Here is a 24,061-nt window from a genome sequence, read left to right on the forward strand (position 1 = left end):
TATCACCTCAGAAGAGGAGACATTTCAATTCAAGGGCAGTTTCTTCTGAGACACCACCAAAATCTGAACCAAACCATGTCTAAAAAAGTATAAACATCAAATATAAGTCATCATCATCCCCATTGTAAACATCAGGTGAACAGTTTGTTCCATTTGATCCAGTCAAATTGAGACCCTGGTGAGTGACAATATGTTGTTTTGAAAAAATTCAAATTGCACTGTAGGCCTATCGTTCTTGTCCTGACACTCCCATGAGACTGGGTGGAAGCGGAGGACGTTTCCCCTCAAGTCTTCGCCATCAGAACAGTTTTTCTACCTATCAGTTGGCCTTTCATCCTAAACTTCAGGCAGGGAGAGTTGGCCTAAGCCTTTGAATTGAGCAGATAATATGTTTGCCGTTATTTGTATCTAGGAATACAACTGATAGACACCCCTACTTCCACACCCCACTCTAGTCACACACACACACAAACAGAGATATCCCCTCTGTCAATTCAAGGACTTAATTGGCCCACATGGATAAATGCAATAAGGTACACTAGAAGCGAAAACATGACATGTTGGAAACGTTCATAATTACAAAAACACGTGATCACTTTGACAGAGGAGAGACTTGCATGAGCTCTGATGTGTCCTTCCGCTGCCAACAAAAGAACTAGCTAGCCGACTACAAAAAAAACGGCAATCGGAAAAACGTACACTGTAAATCTTCTGCAATGAAACAGCTTTTCTAAGAATTCACATGTATTTATTTCTAGATCTATATATTTGCGGCGGTATGATATATATATTTTAAACCTCTACATATATATGTTTTTCCTCCGTTGGAAGCCATGATGGAAGCGTGAGAGAAACGCAAAAAGAAGATGCTTCCCGGGACATATGTCAAACGAGTCTGTGCAAATATTTGGTCTTTGTATAGCCATTATACATGCACATTGGAGCCTGACACTTTTTCGCGTGTATTTTGGCAATCCATCGGCGAAGATGTTGATTCGCTAGGAGGTTTTTGGATTTTTTAAAAAGTGGGTAGCTATTGCAGCTCGCTAGATGGCTAGCTAAGTCTGAGTGGATACGGTAACTAATTACTGCTGGGCTTTACAAGGGCCGGTAGTCTTCAAATTCGAGCGAGCGCCGGAGAGTTATCTCCTCGCTGGTCGGTCAATCACGGCGGCTTCGGTAGATCAAGAGATTCGGACCGTCTTATGCCTTACGGTTAGGCGGGAGGATTATTGTATGTATTTTTCAAGGGGGAGTTGCAAGACGAATTCCAGTATTGGGAAAGTTTGGCCTGCGCGGAAGAGCAGAGCAAGGCCTGTCTCTATGATCCAGAGAAAACGCCATTCTAGCTAGCTAACGCGTTAATCCTACTCACGACGACGACCACTGCTGGCTTGTCTCACTGCGAGGAAGGAGCTGCAAAATCAAAAAAGCAAAGGGCGATCGAGAGGCAAAGCCATTGCAAACCGAAGCAACGGCAGCTAGCTAACTTTTCATAATTTGAAACCCACAGACTCCTGTCACTAGCCAGCAAGCTAGTTAGCTACAATGGCTGCGATAATAAAAGAAATGGTCAGCCGGAACAAAAGGAGATACCAGGAGGATGGGTTCGACTTGGACTTAACGTGTATCCTTTTCTTAAATAACTAACGTTGTCATATAGTTAACTAGCCACGTTAGTACACCTACTGTTGTCAATGGAATATCGTTTATTGCTAACTAACGTTAAGGTAGCTAGCTGGCTAATGTTTGCTAATTTATTGATACGACAGAATATAAAGCATGTTTGAAAGGTGGTGTGGAGCTGTCAAATGTCACGAGGTTAAGTTACTACACATCTTTATAGGGTTAATGTTCCCACACAGCCATATCCCCATGTTACAGCACTTGTTTACATTAGACAGACGGACATGGCTAGCTAAATTAAAAAAGGAGGCAGCCTAGGCTAAGTTAGCTATGTAGTGTGCAAGAAACTGGGAAGGAAGTGTATTTCCTCTACTGGAGGCACACGTAGTGTATGGATCTGTGCAACACTTTAGCAGTTTAAAAAAAATCTATATTTCTCGCACATATGAAAGATAAGGGGCATATCAGCGTCTTTCGAAAGCTTTTTAGGAAGCGATGATTATTGATGAATCTAAACGTTGGAAGAGTGTCGGAATTGTAGTTCACATGGAGCCAACCGTGGGCGAATGCAACCGCTGAAAACTCTACATACAGAGAAGGGTTTAAGAGCTTGGTTCCGATTAGCAGCCAGTCAATATTACATAACTTTATTGGTTACAAATAGTCCATCTCTAGACATGACTACTTTTCCATTAGGTAGCTACTGTAGCTTGCTAAAGTAAAACGTGGTTTCTTATTTGACAGTGCAGGGAAGATGGTTGGCTGCCTTATTCATTTGACAGTGCAGGGAAGATGGTTGGCTGCGTTATTACTGTTTTCTTATCTAGCTATGAGGCATCAAACTAACTAGTGAACCTATCTATTGATCAGCTAACCAATAACGCATAGAGGCTGCATTTACACAGGCAGCCCAATTTTGATATTTTGCCCAATTATGAGCAATGGGTCAGAATTTGGCTAGTGTGTAAATGCAGCCTGACAGTTCTGGCACTATGGCCCAGAGGCCAATTTTATCATGGATTTAATTATTTGGCATGTTGGGAAGCAATCAATTGAATGTTTAAGACCATGCAATGCACCTTTCAAATATCCTGCTATCCTGATTGAAAGATACAAAATATGGTCTCATGAATTGGTCAATCTTGCGCCATGTGCTGCTAGCTGTCAAATGTGATCTAAATTAGCGTAGTGGTAATTTATCTGGCATCCTTGGTTAAAAAATATTTGAAGAACACTAGCAAATTCCAAAAGGGCCTCAATGCAGTTCTTTATGCAAATGTTATAATTTTTTTAAATATTTTTTTTTTACCTTTATTTAACCAGGTAGGCAAGTTGAGAACAAGTTCTCCTTTACAATTGCGACCTGGCCAAGATAAAGCAAAGCATTTCGACAGATACAACGACACAGAGTTACACATGGAGTAAAACAAACATACAGTCAATAATACAGTATAAACAAGTCTATATACAATGTGAGCAAATGAGGTGAGAAGGGAGGTAAAGGCAAAAAAGGCCATGGTGGCAAAGTAAATACAATATAGCAAGTAAAACACTGGAATGGTAATTTTGCAATGGAAGAATGTGCAAAGTAGAAATAAAAATAATGGGGTGCAAAGGAGCAAAATAAATAAATTAAATACAGTTGGGAAAGAGGTAGTTGTTTGGGCTAAATTATAGGTGGGCTATGTACAGGTGCAGTAATCTGTGAGCTGCACTGACAGTTGGTGCTTAAAGCTAGTGAGGGAGATAAGTGTTTCCAGTTTCAGATATTTTTGTAGTTCGTTCCAGTCATTGGCAGCAGAGAACTGGAAGGAGAGGCGGCCAAAGAAAGAATTGGTTTTGGGGGTGACTAGAGAGATATACCTGCTGGAGCGTGTGCTACAGGTGGGAGATGCTATGGTGACCAGCGAGCTGAGATAAGGGGGGACTTTACCTAGCAGGGTCTTGTAGATGACAAGGAGCCAAATAATAATTGAGAAGATCTTAACCCAACCCCCTCTAAAAGACACACCTACATATACAGGTTGTGGGGGGGTTAAGTGTCATTGCCTACCGTTGTGCCCTTGAGCATCTAGGATTTGATACTAGCAAACCTCCGGTTGCAAGCTCACTTCACTAAATATTTTTCCAGTCGTACCCGGAATCCAATAGGCAACATCCCGGATGCTGGCTCTCCTCTCCAACCGCTAAGCTACCTGCCACCCCACATTAACACTAATAATTTCTAGAGGTTAACTTCAGAACATGCGCATATATACTGTCAAGTGAAGTTTGTGATCTAGACCTATATCCATTTTGTTAACCCATAGGATGGTAGTCCCTTGCAGCACATCTCAAACCTGGCCAACCTGGCCCTGATATTGAAGACCAGTTCAAGCGAGTGCACTGAACGGGCGTGTGCTTGGAATCAGCTCGGTATGGTAAAATACAGAGGAAAATGCTGGAGCAACGATGGAAGACTGTCTTACAAGCTGACATCAAAAGTCAAGTTGTGACGTCTTCTACCTGGCAGTTTTTTAAAATGTATAATTGAATGTGTTTTGACACTTGAGTTCATGTTGGAAATCAGGGGAGACAGGCAAATGGGGGCGAGACGGTGGGAAGGGTGGACACGGATTGAACCCTGATCAAACGGCTGAAGTATTGCATTCATTTCCTAGTTTTCTCTGTTGACATGGATAATGTGCAGAATGTTTATTTGGAGAATAGTGATGCCTTTCAGAACAACTTACGCTGAACAAAAGTATAAAAACAACATGTGAAGTGTTAGATGTTTCATGAGCTGAAATAAAAGATCCCAGAAATGTTCCATATGCACAAAAGGCTTATTTCTCTAAAATGTGCACAAATTTGTTTACATCTGTTAGTGAGCATTTCTCCTTTGCCAAGATAATCCACCCACCTGACAGGTGTGGCATATCAAGAAGCTAATTAAACAGCATGATCGTTATACAGGTGCACCTTGTCCTGGGGACAATAAAAGGCCACTAAAATGTGCGGTTTTGTCACACAACTCAATGCCACAGATGTCTCAAGTTTTGAGGGAGTGTGCAATTGCCATGCCAGCTGAAGGAATGTCCACCAGAGCTGTTGCCAGAGAATGTTCATTTCTCTACCATAATCGTTTTAGAGAATTTGGCGGTGTGTCCAACCGGTCTCACAACAACAGACCAGGTGTATGGCGTGTATTTGCTGATATCAACGTTGTGATCTGGTATGTGGTTATGGTATGGGCAGGCATAAGCTACAGACAATGAACCGATTGCATTTTATTGATGGCAAAATGAATGCACAGAGATACTGTGACGAAGTCCTGAGGCCAATTTTCACGCCATTCATATGTCGCCGTCACCTTATGTTTCAGCATGGTAATGCATGGCTCTGTCGCAAGGATCTGTATAGAATTCCTGGAAGCTGAAGATGTCCCAGTTCTTCCATAGCATATTTACCAGACATGTCACCAATTGAGCAAGTTTGGGATGCTCTGGATGAACATGTACAACAATGTGTTTCTGTTCCCACCAATATCCAGCAACTTCGCACAGTCATTGAAGAGGAGTGGGACAACATTCCACCGGCCACAATCAACAGCATGATGAACTCTATGCAAAGGAGATGTGTTGTGCTGCATGAGGCAAATGGTTGTCACACCAGACACGGACTTGTTTTCTGATCTATCCCCTACTTTTTTTTTTAAGGTATCTGTGACCAACAGATGCATATCTGTATTCCTAGTCACATGAAATCCATGAATTAGGGCCTAATGAAAAATATTTAATTTGACTGATTTCCTTATGAACTGTAACTCAGTAAAATCATTGAGATTGTTTCATGTTGCGTTTTATATTTTTGTTCAGTATAGTTCAGAGGCTGATGGCAGTCCCTACAGGATTTCAGTGTCTCTTTTTGATATTTGCGGGTAAAAATGCTTGATATTTCTGTAGCAATTCAGACATTTTCAATAGCAATTTGGGACGATTGTGTCCATTTTGTCATGTGCTGATGGGGGAGGGCAGTTTGGCTTGACTGAACCATTAATTTTATGTAGTAAAAGTTAATTGGTTAAAGGCCCTCTTTTTGTAATGCTACGATCAGACAGTTTTATGCGGTAATATTGCAGTGATTACTGTTGTATGCCATAGTAGTAATGATGCACCGATATTACATTTTTGGCCAATAGCCATATCCAATATTTTCCTTGCCAAAAAACACAATACCGTTAACTGATAATTAACATTTTTGTGGCCTTTTAAGCATTCTAGTACAGTTAAATAGTTAACACACACACATGAAAGCATCGGTTTAAGGCACTGCATCACAGTGCAAGAGGCGTTACTACAGTCCCTGGTTCGAATCCATGCTGTATCACATTCGGCCGTGATTGAGAGTCCCATAGGGCAGCGCACAATTGGCCCAGTGTCATCCGGGTTTGGCTAGGGTAGGCCGTCTTTGTAAATAAGAATTTGTTCTGAACTGACTTGCCTAGTTAAATAAAGGTTCCACACACACACCACACTGACCAAAAAGTTATTTTGTTGGCATTTACATATGTCCCCATTACCAGTAAAACACAATCAAAACCTATTTATTTTACTTACTTGCTGTGCTGTTTCATTGTTCAGTTGTTTCATTCTCAACCAGGATTTCTATGGAACACTGTTTGGGTCTTTGCATGTCAATAAAGATAAAGATGTCAAATAACACTATTTGATGTGTTAAATAAGCTTGTTGACCAATCAGAACCTGAATATGACTGCACTTCACATAATAATGTAATGCGATCATATTTTTTTACACATATATTACACATTGATTACACTATCACTCGTATTTCATATGTCACAACGATTCATCAATACGTATGCTAAGATACTGGTAAAGTTGTCTTGCACACCTACAGTGCTGTTCATAAAAAGAAGCTAGCTCAAGGATGCAAATAATGTTCTTCCCCAAAAACATAGCTACTGAAACAGACGTCTTTTTGCTATCATTAGCTAGCTAACTATATAGCTAGGTGTCATCTAAAATAACCCTAATTTATAAGACAGTTGTTATTTGATTAATGGTGGTCAGACCCATCTATGTGAAGCTAGCCACCATAAGGATTAACAACAATAGTGGACTTTGCGGTTAGCCTTCAAAATAAAAGTATGTAATTGACAGTGATGCAAATGAATACAAATAGTAGAATTATGCCATAATTGAGTAGATCAAGCTAATCGAGGTTGGAATGTTATATGCACCTGTACATAGCCCATATGTAAATAGTCCACCCAACTAACTCATCCCCATATTATTATATTATTTTTTCTGCTCCTTTGCACCCCAGTATCTCTACTTGCACATTCATCTTCTGCACATCTATCACTCCAGTGTTTAATTGCTAAATTGTAATTATTTTGCCACTGTGGCCTATTTATTGCCTTACCTCCCTAATCATACTTCATTTGCACACACTGTATATAGACTTTCTATTGTGTTATTGACTGTATGTTTATTTATTCCATGTGTAACTCTGTGTTTGTCTCACACTGCTTTGCTTTATCTTGGCCAGGTTGCAGTTGTAAATGAGAACTAGTTCACAACTGGACTACCTGGTTAAATAAAGGTGAAATAAATGTATAATTTAATATATAAAAATCAACAAAAGATAATAATTTGTTAATTTGACAAATCAATTAATCACACTGGATGTATTATACTTTAGAATTGCATTGGGGGCATACTTATTTCACTGTACAAGTCTAACCTATGGATTGTGGATCAATGACATGGGGTATCAGTCTACTCAGTGACACCCAGAGAACATTAGCATCATAGCTCTTATTGTGCGGCTGTGAATCAACTGTGAATTGAGCCACATTTATTGTCAACCTATGTGTATTGAACACTATTCCAGAGGAAAAACAATACTGCATGGATGTTTTGGAGTCTGATAACTGAGGAGGACGTTGGGAAAAAATATATTGAATATTGAGTATATTGTTACCCAATTTCGTTGATCCCCAATCCTTAGGTAAAGCTGTACAGTGCACTATGAATGTCAATACACACAATAGGCTGACTGAGGAGGTGATTTCACAGTCACAGTCCCGCGATAATAGCTACAATGCTAATATTTGCCGAAACTCCATTTCATTGCTTCACATTCCAACCTTGTTTAACATTGTCTCGTCTAAATATGGCATGGTTCCACCAATTTGTAACCTTCTGCATCACTTTCAGAGGTACTTTTATTTTGAAGGCAAACTGAAAATTTGACTTGTGCCTAACCCTTATAGCTTCACAACACATAACCCGGTCAGGTCGAATCTCACTAGCCAGATGAAGCTAGCTGGCATGCTTATAACGTTAGCTTTGGGTAACAGGGTTAAGAAGCTGGCTAGCTATTTATTTTCATGAACTGAAGTTCAATTTCAGTAGGTGAACAACAAGTGGCTACCTAGCTAATACTTACTCACAAGGATTCCTAAATCATTGCTAAGAATAGTGAAAATGAGTGCAGTTTCTACTGGTCATTGTTTTCAGGCTGGTTGTATTGGTGCTAGCAAGGTACCAAGCTAACGCTAGCTAGCTACCCCAGAAGTTGCTGTCAAACAAATAATGCTTTATTACCAAAGCGGTATTGTAAACACATCGTTTGTAGCTGGTGTTTGCTTGTTTGCAGACTTTTTTTGTACAGCTTTGACAGTGGTACTGATAGTAGTGGTGGCACTTGGCTTGCACGTGCAAATTCAGAACACACAACATTCTATAATAGAACTGTGTTATTTGACGTGTCAAATTTTAAGCTTATTTAATTAACAAAGTGTTATTTGACGTGTATCTTTTTTTGACACGCAAAGACCCAAATGGCGTTACATAGTATGTTGTGAATCTAATAGCAGTGACACTATTACTGTGTAATTCCGGTAGGGCAACATCTGAAAAATAGCGCGCTTGGTAGTGTGTACCTGTGCTCGACTAGTTACGAAAGCCAACATCGCCCACGGCAGAGAACAATTGATTGTCAAGGGCAATGCATTCCATTATCTTGGCGTTAATGGATTTCGCTTTTGAGTTGTCTTGCGGAAATGTTCTTAATCTTTCAAATAACTGCTCGACTTGACTGCTTGATCCACACAGCAGGCGTTGTGGGCTAGGTTAGGAATGCTGTGTTGCACGTGTAGCACAAACGTTTACATGGCGTCATTACATCATGTACCTACGTTATATAGGTATGCACATCAGCTTTGACGTCGGTCTTTCACATCAGGCCGATACCGATGTTGGCATTTTTAGCTAATATCGTCCGATTCCGATATGTTCACCAACTATATCGTTTATCCCTAGATAATAGTGCAGGGATTGTTCAAATTCCAAGCTGTCATAAATATGCAGAGCTTTGTTGATTAAAAATAAATAAAGGGACTGTACACACCTTATCTATTGTGTGGTAGGTGTTTAGCCTAATGAACTGGCTATACATGTGACGGTTTACTGAGGAATTTGTTCAGTTAACCTACTTGTGTGACTGAGCCAATGTTCCCATAGTCTGTGTTGGGGTAGGCTATATAGTATTAAAATGTAAAGAGACCATGTTGCTGTAACGTTTTATCGGTTTTGGCATGTTGTCTTAAAGCAATATAGGCGTTTTGCAGTTATGTAATGCAGTATAAGAGTTCTGGGAACAATCCTTAAAGCACCAGTGATATTGTATCAGCAATGCTGCCTGTGAGGGCTCTTCTCTAACCCACCACCTTTCCATTTTCCATAGCACCCCTTTCTTTCCTGCATTCTCTTCTCTTACCCACCCTAACACTTCCCATATCATTTGCTCTCTTTCCCGCTCCTCTCTTTATCTCTTTTCCACGTTTTCCCCATCTACTCTCACTCTTTTTCTGGTGCTCCCAGCTGTGGAGTTGGCTAGAATAGGGCCCTATAAAATTCAACAATATTCAATATGTATTGTAGGTAATTAACTACATCTATTGAACTTATTAGAAAATGTATGAATTTGCTTTGTCATAAGACATTAACAAAATGCATCAGTGATTTGTATTTTCCTGCAAAGTTTTGAAACTGCACAGAACGTGTGCGCATGTCTACACTTTGTGTATCCGTTAACGATGATGCTAATGATATCGGTCTTCTGGTAAACATGCAAAGGCTTTCCAAAAAACTTTCTCAATTAAATGTCGCCTGGCAGAATGATATCATGATGTTTTGCATCAATCCAGTGTACATTTGTTTTGAAAACTCTGTCACATAAGTACTACAGAAACAACGGTCTGTTGCTGGTTGGTGAAAAACTAAAATGTAATCCGGCAGAAATTAAAAGAGATTTTATAGGGCCCTACTAGAGCAGAGCTGAGGAAGGACCGCTGGAAACTCCAGAGCGTTTCCGTCTGGGGTCCCGCATGTGCGTTTCGTCGCAGCTGCAGAACGCTGCATGCCCCCTTCCTCCCTGGGATATAACTACCCTGGGAGCTTTTTAAACACTTAGTCAGAGTGCAATGATTTTGCCCGTAGGACCCGAGACGTAGGTTGTAACCCCGGACATTATTTCCGGGGTGTGAAAAGGAAGGCCCAAAAAATTGTTAGACTTAGGTGGCTGGAGTCTAACAGAATGGCTACACAGACTGAGATGATCCTTGTATGTTATTTACATTTCTGGCCTGTCTCTAGGCTCACTCATAGGACTCTACACACTTCAACACACGCAATATGCACACATATTGATACTGACTCTCACATACACATATTTAGCAGATGTTAGTGAAATGCTTGTGTTCCTAGCTCCAACAGTGCAGTAGTATCTAACAATTCACAACAATACACTCATCCAGAAGGCGAGGTCAGTGCAGGTGCATCAAAGCTGGGACCGATGGACTGAAAAACAGCATTCTATCTCAAGGCCATCAGACTGTTAAACAGCCATCACTGAGTGGCTGAGTGGCTTCTGACAACATACTGACTCAAATCTCTAGCCACTTTAATAATTAAAGATTGGATGTAATACATGTATCACTGGTCACAGTATATCTCGTATGTATATACTGTACTCTATACCATCTACTGCGTCTTGCCTATGCCCGCACGGCCATCGCTCATCCATATATTTCTATGTACATATTCTTATTCATTCCTTTACACTTGTGTGTATAAGGTAGTTGTTGTAAAATTGTTAGATTACTTGCTGTATATTACTGCACGGTCGGAACTAGAAGCAAAAGCATTTCGCTACACTCGCATTAACATTTGCTAACCATGTGTATGTGACCAATAAAATTGGATTTGATTTGACATCTGAAAGTAAAATAATGGAATTAAGAAATATATACATATTAGATAGAGCAATGTTGGAGTGGTGTTGACTAAAATACAGTAGAATAGAATACAGTGTATAGAGATGAGAACTAAAGCAGTATGTAAACATTATTAAACTGTATGTATATAGGGCAGCAGCCTCTAAGGTGCAGGGTTGCGTAACCGGGTGGAAGCCGGCTAGTGATGGCTATTTAACAGTCTGATGGCCTTGAGATCTTAACAGTTTTCAGTCTCTCGGTTCCAGCTTTGATGCACCTGTACTGACCTCGCCTTCTGGACAATAGCGGGGTGAACAGCACGTGGCTCTGGTGATTAATGTCCTTTGATCTTTCTGGCCTTCCTGTGATATCGGGTGCTGTAGGTGTCCTGGAGGGCAGGTTGTTTGCCCCTGGTGATGTGTTGGGCAGACCGCACCACCATCTGGAGAACCCTTCAGATGCGGGTCGGTGCAGTTGCCATAGCAGGCAGTGATACAGCCCGACAGGATGCTCTCAATTGTTCATCTGAAAAAGGGTCTTAGGGGCCAAGCCACATTTCTGCAGCCTCCCGAGGTTGAAGAGGCACTGTTGCGCCTTCTTCACCACACTGTCTGTACATTGTTTTTATTAGGCCATATTCCCTGTCACTTTACCATTGTTAAATGCAGTAGTTCACGCTCTCAGTGTTGTGCGAATGCTTCTATCTACGGTTTCTAGTTTGGGTTGGTTTTAATAGTCACAGTGGGTAAAACATCTCCTATACACTTTCTGATGAACTCAGTCACCGTATCCATGTATTTGTCTTTGGTATTCTCAGAGGCTACCCGGAAAATATTCCCAGTCCGTGTGATCAAAACAATCTTGAAAAAATGGATTCCAATTGGTCAGACCAGCGTTGAATAGACCTTATCATGGGTACTTCCTGTTTCTGGCTATAGGAAGGGAGGAGCAAAATGGAGTCGTGATCAGATTTTCCGACGGTAGGACAGGGGAGGCCCTGGAAGGCATTTCGAAAAGTTGAGTAGCAGTCTTCCAAAGTTTTTCCAGCGCGAGTACTACAGTCAATATGTTGGTAGAGCTTCGGTAGCGTGTTCCGCAAATTTGCTTTGTTAAAATCCCCAGATACAATAAATGCGGCCTCAGGATATGTGGTTTCCAGTTTGCATCAAAGTCCAGTGTAGTTCTTTGAGGGCCATCGTGGAATCGGTTTGAGGGGGAATATACACGGCTGTGACTAACCAAAGATTATTTTCTTGGGAGGTGAACAAAAGAACTTGAGTTTCTGTATGTTATCACAATCACACCATGAGTAGTTAATCATGAAACATACACCTCCGCCTTTCTTCTTCCCTGAGAGTTCTTTATTCCTGTCAGCGCAATGTACTGAGAACACAGCTGGCTATATGGACGGGGACAGTATATCCCAAGAGAGACATGCTTCCTTAAAACAGAGAATGTTACTATCACTGATGTCTCTAGAAGGAGATCCTCACCTTGAGCTCATCTACTTTATTATCCAGAGACTGAACATTAGCGAGTAATATACTCAGAAGTGGTGGATGGTGTGCACGCCTCCTGAGTCGGACTAGAAGTCCACTCCGAATACATCTTCTCTGCTGGCGGTTTTGGAGCAGCCTTTTGAATAGTTAAAATTCGCTGTGGGGTACCAACAAAGGATCCAATTAGGGAAAGCCGTTTTCCTAGTCGCAATGCTGGTGAGTTACTGCCGCTATGATATCCAAATGCTATTTCCGGCTGTATGCAATAACACCAAAACAATTCTGGACTAATAATGTAAGAAATAACACACAAAAAAAACAAAATACTACAAAGCTGCTGCCGCCATCTTGCAGGGATACTGGAGTAACTCATACAATCACCATTTACGCAGCTGCTTTTCTTTTTATTATATATCCTGATGCCTAGTTACCTTACCCCTATACATATCTACCTCATACTACACCAGTATCACTGCAAATTGTAAATATGGTATTGGAACCGACCCTGTATATAGCGTCTTACTTTCTCGTTTTCTCATTTTTGTTTGTGTTTTTTCTTCTACCTTCCGTTGATTTTAGTGCTAAAATGAAATAGATTACTGAATTGTTGGGTTTGAGGCATGAAAACCCCAATTTGGCCTAGTTAAATTTGATCTTGTATTAATTACATTTACAGATCCTGCCATAGTATTGTTGGTGTGCATGCACTATGCAGAAATGAGATACAGTTTAAGTGAGTGAAATTGTCACCTTTCGCACCAGAGCTGTCAGTGGTGTGCGTCAAATCTTTAAGACAAGTTTTAAAATAATTTGCGCTCAAAGAAGTTCTGCTAGAAATTAAGGCGACGTTTCAGGTAACCTTCCACAAGCTTCCCACAATAAGTTCGGTGAAGTTTGGCCCATTCCTTCTGACAGGGCTGGTGTAACGGAGTCAGGTTTGTAGGCCTCCTTGCTCTCACACGCTTTTTCAGTTCTGCCCACAAATTTTCTATAGGATTGAGGTCAGGGCTTTGTGATTGCCACTCCAATACCTTGACTTTGTTGTCCTTAAGCCATTTTGCCACAACTTTGGAAGTATGCTTGGGGTCATTTTCTATTTAGAAAACCCATTTGCGACCAAGCTTTTACCTTCTGACTGATGTCTTGAGATGTTGCTTCAATATATGGGGGCGGCAGGGTAGCCTAGTGGTTAGAGCGTTGGACTAGTAACCGAAAGGTTCTTTATCTAAAGACTTCTTTGCCTTCCATATGAGTTCTGTTATACACACAGACATCATTCAAACAGTTTTAGAAACTTCTGGGTGTTTTCTATCCAAAACTACTAATAATATGCATATGTTAGCAACTGGGCCCGAGTAGCAGGCAGTTTACTCTGGGCACCTTATTCATCCAAGCTACTCAATATTGCCCCCCAGTCCCAAAGAAGTTAATATAAATCCACATTTGTTATATAATTATACTTAATTAGTGTTTGTTTACATCTGCAAACAGCTAGTTTATTTTCTTAGCAAGTTGTGTCTAAATCGTGTTAGCTGCTAATGCTAATTCCTATTTAGCTAGCTAGCTAGCTAATAATGTACTGTCAGACCAAACATAGCTAGCTATACAACCTGATACCAGGGATGGTGTAAGCCTAAATCAGCATGTTTTGTGCAACAGTATCTTCTAAACCAGAGGATTAGGTGAAGCATGAATGTTACCAACATGAAGTAGCTAAGAGAGAACATTTTAACATAGCCAAATATTACAGGGTCCCCTAGGAAACACTGGCCAACACTTTGGTTCCTACACTGTCACAATAACTCCTCCCTTGCATTTTCACTCTATTCAAAGTGCCCACTATTATATTTTAACTATGGAATTATAATAATCAATCTTTTTCCATGATTCCAACATTTCACCCAAGTGTTTACAAATCAAAGTTTATTTGTCACGTGTGCCGAATACAACAGGTATAAGTAGACCTTACATTGAAATGCTTACTTACAAGCCCTAAATAACAGTGCAATTTTTAAGTAAGAAATAGGTATTAGGTAAACAATAGATTTAAAAAAAAAACTGTAAAATGACAGTATATATATATGATGTTTTTCATCGGCCGGGACTGGGGAACTGGTCAGAATTGAAGGAATGACGGATGGCGCTAAATACACGGAAATTCTTGAGGGAAACCTGTTTCAGTCTTCCAGAGATTTGAGACTGGGACGAAGGTTCACCTTCCAGCAGGACAATGACCCTAAGCATATTGCTGAAGCAACCCTCGAGTGGTTTAAGGGTAAACGTTTAAATGTCTTGGAATGGCCTAGTCAAAGCCCAGACTTCAATTCAATTGAGAATCTGTGGAATCATTTAAAGATTGCTGTACACAAGCGGAACCCATCCAACTTGAAGGAGCTGGAGCAGTTTTGCCTTGAAGAAGGTGCAAAAATCCCAATGGCTAGATGTGCCAAGCTTATGGAGGCATACCCCAAGATACTTTAAAAAGAAAATGTTGTTTTTATTTCACCTTTATTTAACCAGGTAGGCCAATTGAGAACAAGTTCTCATTTACAACTGCGATCTGGCCAAGATAAAGCAAAGCAGTGCGACAAAAACAACAACACAGAGTTACAAACGTATAGTCATTAACACAAAAGAAAAATAGAACATTCTATGTGCGGTGTGTGCAAATGTAGAAGAGTAGGGAGGTAGGCAATAAATAGGCCCAAGAAGCGAAAATAATAACAATTTAGCATTAATACTTGAGTGACAGATATGCAGATGATGTGCACGTAGAGATACTGGGTTGCAAATAAGCACAAGGGTAAGTAATAATGTAGGGATGAGGTAGTTGGGTGTGCTATTTACAGATTGGCTGTGTACAGGTACAGTGATCTGTAAGCTGCTCAGACAGCTGATGCTTAAAGTTAGAGAGGGAGATATAAGACTCCAGATTTAGATTTTTGCAATTCGTTCCAGTCATTGGCAGCAGAGAACTGGAAGGAAAGGCGGCCAAAGTAAGTGCTGGCTTTGGGGATGACCCGTACCTGCTGGAGCGCGTGCTACCGGTGGGTGTTTCTATGGTGACCAGTGAGCTGAGATAAGGCGGGGCTTTACCTAGCAAAGACTTAAAGATGACCTGGAGCCAGTGGGTTTGGGGATGGATTTGTAGTGAAGGCCAGCCAACGAGAGCATACAGATCGCAGTGGGGGTGTTGGGGGCTATTTTGTAAATGACATTGCCGAAGTCAAGGATCTGTAGGATAGTCAGTTTTCCGAGGGTATGTTTGGCGGTATGAGTGAAGAATGCTTTGTTGTGAAATAGGAAGCCGATTCTAGATTTAATTTTGGATTGGAGATGCTTAATGTGAGTCTGGAAGGAGAGTTTACAGTCTAACCAGACACCTAGGTATTTGTAGTTGTCCACGTATTCTGAACCATCCAGAGTAGTGATGCTGGTCGGGCGGGCAGGAATCGTTTGAACAGAATGCACTTAGTTTTACTGAAATGGGCTACATTTTCTTCATATTATGCTTCTTTAGACCTGCTTAAAATAAATGATTTATTGTGATGGTATAAGCTATGTTTAATGGATTTATTAAACTTTTTTAATGTAGATGTTCCAAAGGCACACATCGGTGGCTTGCTGGTATGCGTGGAAGCCAGAGATGCGAAATGTGTTTGTTATTAACGGTCAATTAACGTAAGACAGGCAGTTATTTGAATGACAATCACCGGCTGACAAAATGTCATGACCGCCACAGCTCTAATCAAAAAGCATTTCTTTCCATCTGCTCTTCCACAAGCCTACTCTGAGCGCACAGAGAGAAAGGGCACAGGGGCAGGGCAGACACTTTCGTGCAGGGATAAAGGAAAATCATGCACTTTAGGCTACTGTTTGACCAAATACTGTAATGTATCCCAACAAGACTTTCCTTGGCTGTTGAGACAGTGTCCTCTTTACCCTTGCGTTTGATATGTTGAATATTCCATGTGATTCAACTGGGGCTGTAGGAGAGTTAAGCCCAACATTTGCAATGATCTCAATATAACTTGGGCTCTATAAATACATGCAGGTCAAGCTATGGAGATTCTCAGAGTGCACCCACATGTGGGCCCTGCTTGATAGGAGTTCTCCGGGCCTCTCGCCCTCACACGGTCAACTCCAACTTTTACACTAGTGATCCCAACCCTTCTGCCCTGCACTCTACTTACCCATCACTGTACATTGCTGGACAATGACACCCACATAGTTATATAAATGTCTATTTCCCTAACTGAATGCATCATGATGATCTTTGCTCAGAAGATATGTTATTGTGATATGATTGCCTTGTAAACTTGAGGTTTTAGAATTGTATGAGTTATTTATTTGAGTCTATATATATATATATATATATATATATATATATATATATATATATATATATATACTGCTCAAAAAAATAAAGGGAACACTAAAATAACACATCCTAGATCTGAATGAATGAAATATTCTTATTAAATACTTTTTTCTTTACATAGTTGAATGTGCTGACAACAAAATCACACAAAAAATATCAATGGAGATCTAATTTATCAACCCATGGAGGTCTGGATTTGGAGTCACACTCAAAATTTAAGTGGAAAACCACACTACAGGCTGATCCAACTTTGATGTAATGTCCTTAAAACAAGTCAAAATGAGGCTCAGTAGTGTGTGTGGCCTCCACGTGCCTGTATGACCTCCCTACAACGCCTGGGCATGCTCCTGATGAGGTGGCGGATGGTCTCCTGAGGGATCTCCTCCCAGACCTGGACTAAAGCATCCGCCAACTCCTGGACAGTCCGGTGCAACGTGGCGTTGGTGGATGGAGCGAGACATGATGTCCCAGATGTGCTCAATTGGATTCAGGTCTGGGGAAAGGGCAGGCCAGTCCATAACATCAATGCCTTCCTCTTGCAGGAACTGCTGACACACTCCAGCCACATGAGGTCTAGCATTGTCTTGCATTAGGAGGAACCCAGGGCCAACCGCACCAGCATATGGTCTCACAAGGGGTCTGAGGATCTCATCTCGGTACCTAATGGCAGTCAGGCTACCTCTGGTGAGCACATGGAGGGCTGTGCTGCCCCCCAAAGAAATGCCACCCCACTGTGCTCGGTGTGAACCTGCTTTCATCTGTGAAGAGCACAGGGCGTCAGTGGCGAATTTGCCAATCTTGGTGTTCTCTGGCAAGTGCCAAACGTCCTGCACGGTGTTGGCACAACCCCCACCTGTGGACGTCGGGCCCTCATACCACCCTCATGGAGTCTGTTTCTGACCGTTTGAGCAGACACATGCACATTTGTGGCCTGCTGGAGGTCATTTTGCAGGGCTCTGGCAGTGCTCCTCCTTACACAAAGGCGGAGGTAGCGGTCCTGCTGCTGGGTTGTTGCCCCCCTATGGCCTCCTCCACGTCTCCTGATGTACTGGCCTGTCTCCTGGTAGTGCCTCCATGCTCTGGACACTACGCTGACAGACACAGCAAACCTTCTTGCCACAGCTTGCATTGATGTGCCATCAAGGATGAGCTGCACTACCTGAGCCACTTGTGTGGGTTGTAGACTCCGTCTCATGCTACCACTAGAGTGAAAGCACCGCCAGCATTCAAAAGTGACCAAAACATCAGCCAGGAAGCATAGGGACTGAGAAGTGGTCTGGGTTCACCACCTGCAGAACCACTCCTTTATTGGGGGTGTCTTGCTAATTGCCTATAATTTCCACCTGTTGTCTATTCCATTTGCACAACAGCATGTGAAATTTATTGTCAATCAGTGTTGCTTCCTAAGTGGACAGTTTGATTTCACAGAAGTGTGATTGACTTGGAGTTACATTTTGTTGTTTAAGTGTTCCCTTTATTTTTTTGAGCAGTGTATATACACAGTACCAGTCAAAAGTTTGGAGTTCATTCCAGGATTTCTCTTTATTTTGACTATTTCCTACATTGTAGAATAATAGTGAAGACATACATTATGAAATAACAAATATGGAATCAAGTAGTAACCAAAAAAGCATTAAAGAAATCAAAATGTATCTTATATTTAAGATTCTTCAAAGTAGCCACCCTTTGCCTTGATGACAGCTTTGCACACTTGGCATTCTCTCAACCAGCTTCATGAGGTAGTCACCTGGAATGCATTTCAATTAACAGGCGTGCGTTGTTAAAAGTTCATTTCTGGAATTTGGGCCAACCAGTTGTGTTGTTACCAGTTGTGTTGTTACAGTTGTGTTGCTCTATTTGGTAAAAGACCAAGTCCATGTGATGGCAAGACCCGGTCAAAAAAAAAAGAAGAGAAATTACAGTCCATCATTAGTTTAAGACATGAAGGTCAGTCAATCTGGAAAATATCAAGAAGTTTATTCAAGTGCAGTCGCAAAAACCACCAAGCGCTATGATGAAACTGGCTCTCTTGAGGACCGCAACAGGAAAGGAAGACCCAGAGTTACTTCGGCTGCAGAGGATAAGTTCATTTAGAGTTACCAGCCTCAGAAATTGCAGCCCAAATAAATGCTTCAGAGTTCAAGTAACAGACACATCAGCATCAACTGTTCAGAGGAGACTTCTGCAAAGAAACCAGTACTAAAGGACAACAATAATAATAAGTGACTTGCTTGGGCCAAGAAACACGAGCAATGGACATAAGACTGGTGGAAATTTGTGCTTTGGTCTGATGAGTCCAAATTGATGAAACCAAATTTTTGGTTCTAACCGCTGTGTCCTTGTGAGACGCAGATTAGGTGAACGGATGATCTCCGCATGTGTGGTTCTCACCGTGAAGCGTTTGGGTGCTTTGCTGGTGACACTGTCAGTGTTATATTTATAATTCAAGGCAAATCATGGCTACCACAGCATTCTGCAGTGATACGCCATCCCATCTGGTTTGCGCTTAGTGGGACTATCATTTGTTTTTCAACAGGACAATGACCCAAAACACACCTCCAGGCTATGTAAGGGCTATTTGACCAAGAAGGTGAGTGATGGATTGCAGCATTAGATGACCTGGCCTCCACAATCATCTGACCTCAACCCAGTTGAGATGGTTTGGGATGAGTTGGATCACAGAGTGAAGGAAAAGCAGCCACCAATTGCTCAGCATATGTGGGAACTCCTTCAAGACTGTTAGAAAAGCATTCCATGTGACGCTGGTTGAGAGTGCCAAGAGTGCAAAGCTGTCATCAAGGCAAAGGGTGGCTATTTTGAAGAAGGTAAAATATATTTTGATTTGTTTAACACTTTTTTGGTTACTACATAATTCCGTATATGTTACTTCATAGTTTTGATGTCTTCACTATTATTCTACAATGTAAAATAAAGAATATGTTGAATGAGTAGGTGTCAACATTTGACTGGTACTGGTGTGTGTGTGCATGTGTGTGTACTAGACATGTAAAGTGTTGGTCCCATGTTTCATGAGAGGAAATAAAAGATCCCAGAAATGTTCCATATGCACAAAAAGCTTATTTCTCAATTTTGTGCACAAAATTGTTTACATCCCTGTTAGTGAGCTTTTTTCCTTTGCCTAGATAATCCGTCCACCTGACGGGTGTGGCATATCAAGAAACTGATTAAACAGCATTAACATTACACAGGTGCACCTTGTGCTGGGGACAAAAGTCTGTTTTGTCAAACACCACAATGCCACAGACGTCTCAAGTTGAGGGATCATGCAATTGGTATGCTGATTGAAGGAATGTTCTCCGGAGCTGTTGCCAGAAAATGTAATGTTAATTTTTCTACCATAATCTGACTAAGTCATTTTATGGAATTTGGCAGTATGTCCAACCGGCCTCATAATCGCAGACCACGCCAGCCCAAGACCTCCACATCTGGCTTCTTCACTTGGGGGATCGTCTGAAACCAGCCACCCAGACAGTTGATGAATCTGAGAAGTATTTCTGTCTGTAATAAAGACCTTTTGTGGGGTAAAACTCTTGTTACTGACTGGGCCTGGCTCCCCAGTGGGTGAGCATTGCTCTGAAGTGGGTTTCCTTATGCCCTCCCAGGCCCACCCATGGCTGTGCTCCTGCCCAGTTATGTGAAATCCATAGATTAGGGCCTATTGAATTTATTTTAATTGACTGATTTCCTTCTATGAAGTATAACTTGGTAAAATGGGTGAAATTGTTGCGTTTTATATTTTTGTTCAGTGTGTGTGTGTGTGTATATATATATATATATACACACACACACACACTGAACAAAAATATAAATCCTATATATAGGATTTTCTTCTATGTATGTTTTATGTGTCCTTGACCCACTGGTGACCACCAAAATATAAAAATATAAATCCTATATATAGGATTTTCTTCTATGTATGTTTTATGTGTCCTTGACCCACTGGTGACCACAGATATCTATCCAAACATCATTGCTATGGGCTTTCCTGCAGAACGACTCGAAGGAGTGTACAGAAACAATATAGACGACGTTGTGCGGTGAGTAACGGCCGCTCATGACCTCGTCTGGTGAGGAATCTGTAATGAATGCGTCTAGAATGTATTTTGTGACTAACATTAGACAAAACAATACAAGTTCATAAAGTATCCTGAGGTGTAGTGTCAAATATTTTGCGCCGTTGTCTATTTTGTAACATGTCATTAAATGCATTACGTTGTCAATTTCTGTAGTTGTGTAATGTTCTGAATGTAACTGCGCCTCAACAGGTTTCTTGACTCAAAACATAAAAGCCATTATAAGATTTACAATCTGTAAGTATACCACAAAACGCTTGCATGCTAATATCAATGTTTTGTTTACAAATTAATTGTTCCTTCATGACCACTGACTGAAATCCTTCCCATTTCAGTTGTGTAGAACGACACTATGATGCTGCCAAATTTAACTGCAGAGGTACGCCATCAAAAACATCCCTGACACTTCACTGTCACCTATCTCACATTTAAGTTTTTAGAGCCAGGTGGCTGAAAGGGAACTTTGTGTATTTATATTTTTCTCTCTCCGCCCTCCAGTTGCACAGTACCCCTTTGAAGACCACAATCCGCCTCAGCTAGAGCTCATCAAGCCATTCTGTGAAGATCTGGACCAGTGGCTGAGCGAGGATGACAATCATGTGGCGGCCATCCACTGCAAGGCAGGGAAGGGCCGCACTGGGGTGATGATCTGCGCCTACCTCCTGCACCGCAGCAAGTTCCAAGAGCCCCAGGAGGCCCTCGACTTCTATGGGGAAGTGCGGACAAGGGACAAGAAGGTCAGTGACTTGCCGTGGTCGATGACTACGCTAGTACTCAGTGCGGGAAGTCTCATAAAAGCAGAATAGGTCTAGATCTTCTTTGTTTTGTCCTATACCTGCCTTTATGTCAATACTTAATTTCCAATACATATTTAATATTTTTTACAATCTGTATATCCTACTGTGTGGTAATTATTAAATTATGAGTTAATTCTCTTGCATTGACTGTTTTTGTTTGTTTTTCCTTTTCAGGGAGTGACAATCCCGAGCCAACGGCGCTATGTGTACTACTACAGCCACCTGCTGAAGAACAAGCTGGACTACAAGCCAGTGGCTCTGCTCTTCCATAAAATGGTTTTTGAGACGCTGCCAATGTTCAGCGGAGGCACCTGCAGTGAGTCACTCTCATGTTTAACTTCACCTCTGACCCAGGGCGTAACTCTTTAAACGGATTGGCACGCTCTGAGTGTGCATACATTCACCCACGTTAGTAGAGAGACATTATATACTTTACATTGAAGCCAAGCTCTTGATCAGTTACTTGTGCTCTTTAAGAAAGATGGTTAGTTATTAATAAGAGAGAAAATATATGACAATCTCTACTCCCAACTGCATTCATCAAGGCTGGGTTTTTACCTGCATATCCAAGTTGTATGTTTTTTTTCTGCAGTTCAGAAGATGAATGCAGTATGTCTCAATTTGTTTCAAAATAACAAGTCACCAAGGACCTCTCACAGAGATTATATTTGATAGTTTTTAAAATTCTCAATATTTGCTCTTCTTGAAAAAGAACTGCGTTCATTATTGATGTTCAATGATTTTCAGAAACTGCACAAATTGGTTCGCACAACTCCTAGCTCAAGTAGACAGATTTTCAACACCAATCTTTAATCAAACAACTCCAATGATCTATCCTATGTCTTTCATCTAATTGAATATGTGCATTTCTAATCATGTGCATCTACTGTATGTAATTTGCTTGGATAATCTTCTCTGTGAAACAATTATTTTAATATTTTTCAATTTTTCCTCTTTTTCTGGTTTAATGTGCCTGAGTCACAGATCATCTTTCCTTTTGGGGTTTATCAATGCGTCACTTGTTTCCTCCTTGAGTTCTCTGTGATGCTCTCACCTAACACCTGAATGTGCTCAACTGCTCTGCACACACTCTTCTCTTTCCCTTTAATACTCCCTAAAGAGGGCCCTATTCTGAGTTTGACGTTCCCTTTTTATGTTGAACTATATAGTTACGTAATGTTGCTTGTTAGCACTCAATCTAAAGTGTTAGCTAAATGCTGGGGTGTATTGAGTGAGAAGCTAATTTGGAGAAGACTAGACTTTCAATGGGACTAGCATATAATACTAACATATAAGACATTTCTCATTGGTGAATGCACATTTCAGAAACAAACAGGCTAGATGCAGCCTTCTGCAATGGAGATTTGAGACGTCCTTGGACTATCTAACGTTAGTCTGAAGTTCCCAGATTTTTTTTCTTCCTGTATATTATTAACCATGTGTCCTGTGTCTTGTTGACTAGTTTTAAGTTATCTCCATTTGAATGCCAAGTATGTTGTTTCTAGATGTGTGGCTGCGTATGTACATAATTGATCATCTAGCATATACAGGTAACTGCCAAAATAAAGGAAACTCCAATATAAAGTGTCTTCTCAACACGGCGTTGGGCCACCATGAGACAGAACAGCCTCAAAACATCTTGGCATAGATTCTACAAATGTCTGGAACTTTATTGGAGTGATGCTACATCTTTCTTCTACGAGAAATTCCAGAATTTGGTGTTTTGTTGGTGGAAAACGCAGGTGCGGATCTAGAATCTCCCATAAGTGTTCAATTGGGTTGAGATCTGTTGACTGAGATGGCCAGCACATGGTTTACATAGTTTTCATGCTCTTCAAACTATTCAGTGACCACTCGTGCCCTGTGGATGGTGGAATTGTCATTCTATGGAGGTATAGCCATGGTAGCCAAAATAATGGCCTGCCCAGCATTTTTATATATGATCCAGGAACCACACCTGTGTGGAAGCACCTGCTTTCAATATACTTTGTATCCCTCATTTACTGAAGTGTTTCCGTTATTTTGGCAATTGCCTATATATTTACTGATATAAGTGTTCCGACTGTGTTCTGAAGCCCCAGCCAGTGCCAGCCCAGCCAGGCTGTGTGTTAATCTCCTTCTCTCTCTCTGTAAGGGGACAGTACCATTAAAAACAGGAGCGAGCCGATCCCTCTGGGCTTCAAGAAAGGGAATTGGCATTGGGGTAAATGAGCCTTTCATCCATTTTGATGTACTTCCCTCATACACTGTTCATTTGGACCCAGTCCCAACCAGAACTAGGTAGATGCTCTTCTAGTGAAGGCTAGAAGAAGATGTAGTGTTAAGACATTGCAGTGTGGAGGCATATAAAGACCAACCAACCACCTTATGAGTAGTT

The 24,061-nt window shown here is 41.1% G+C and overlaps 1 protein-coding gene across 2 annotated transcripts in view; it reads left to right on the forward strand.

Moving 5' to 3' along the window:
• Positions 1-617: 617 nt before the first annotated feature.
• Positions 618-24,061, forward strand: part of LOC112254533 (phosphatidylinositol 3,4,5-trisphosphate 3-phosphatase and dual-specificity protein phosphatase PTEN) — a 28,800-nt gene continuing 5,356 nt past the window's right edge. The window contains exons 1-7 of one of the 2 annotated variants that reach the window (XM_024427209.2): positions 619-1,627; positions 20,767-20,851; positions 21,080-21,124; positions 21,223-21,266; positions 21,386-21,624; positions 21,859-22,000; positions 23,819-23,887. In XM_024427209.2, the coding sequence (XP_024282977.1) occupies positions 1,549-1,627; positions 20,767-20,851; positions 21,080-21,124; positions 21,223-21,266; positions 21,386-21,624; positions 21,859-22,000; positions 23,819-23,887 (703 nt within the window). In that variant the 5' untranslated portion in view covers positions 619-1,548. Of the gene's footprint in view, positions 1,628-20,766; positions 20,852-21,079; positions 21,125-21,222; positions 21,267-21,385; positions 21,625-21,858; positions 22,001-23,818; positions 23,888-24,061 lie in introns of both variants that reach the window. The other variant, XM_024427221.2, reaches the window with a different exon arrangement.

Source organism: Oncorhynchus tshawytscha, linkage group LG01 (assembly GCF_018296145.1).
Source record: "Oncorhynchus tshawytscha isolate Ot180627B linkage group LG01, Otsh_v2.0, whole genome shotgun sequence".
In the NCBI taxonomy this organism is placed as follows: Eukaryota; Metazoa; Chordata; class Actinopteri; order Salmoniformes; family Salmonidae; genus Oncorhynchus; species Oncorhynchus tshawytscha.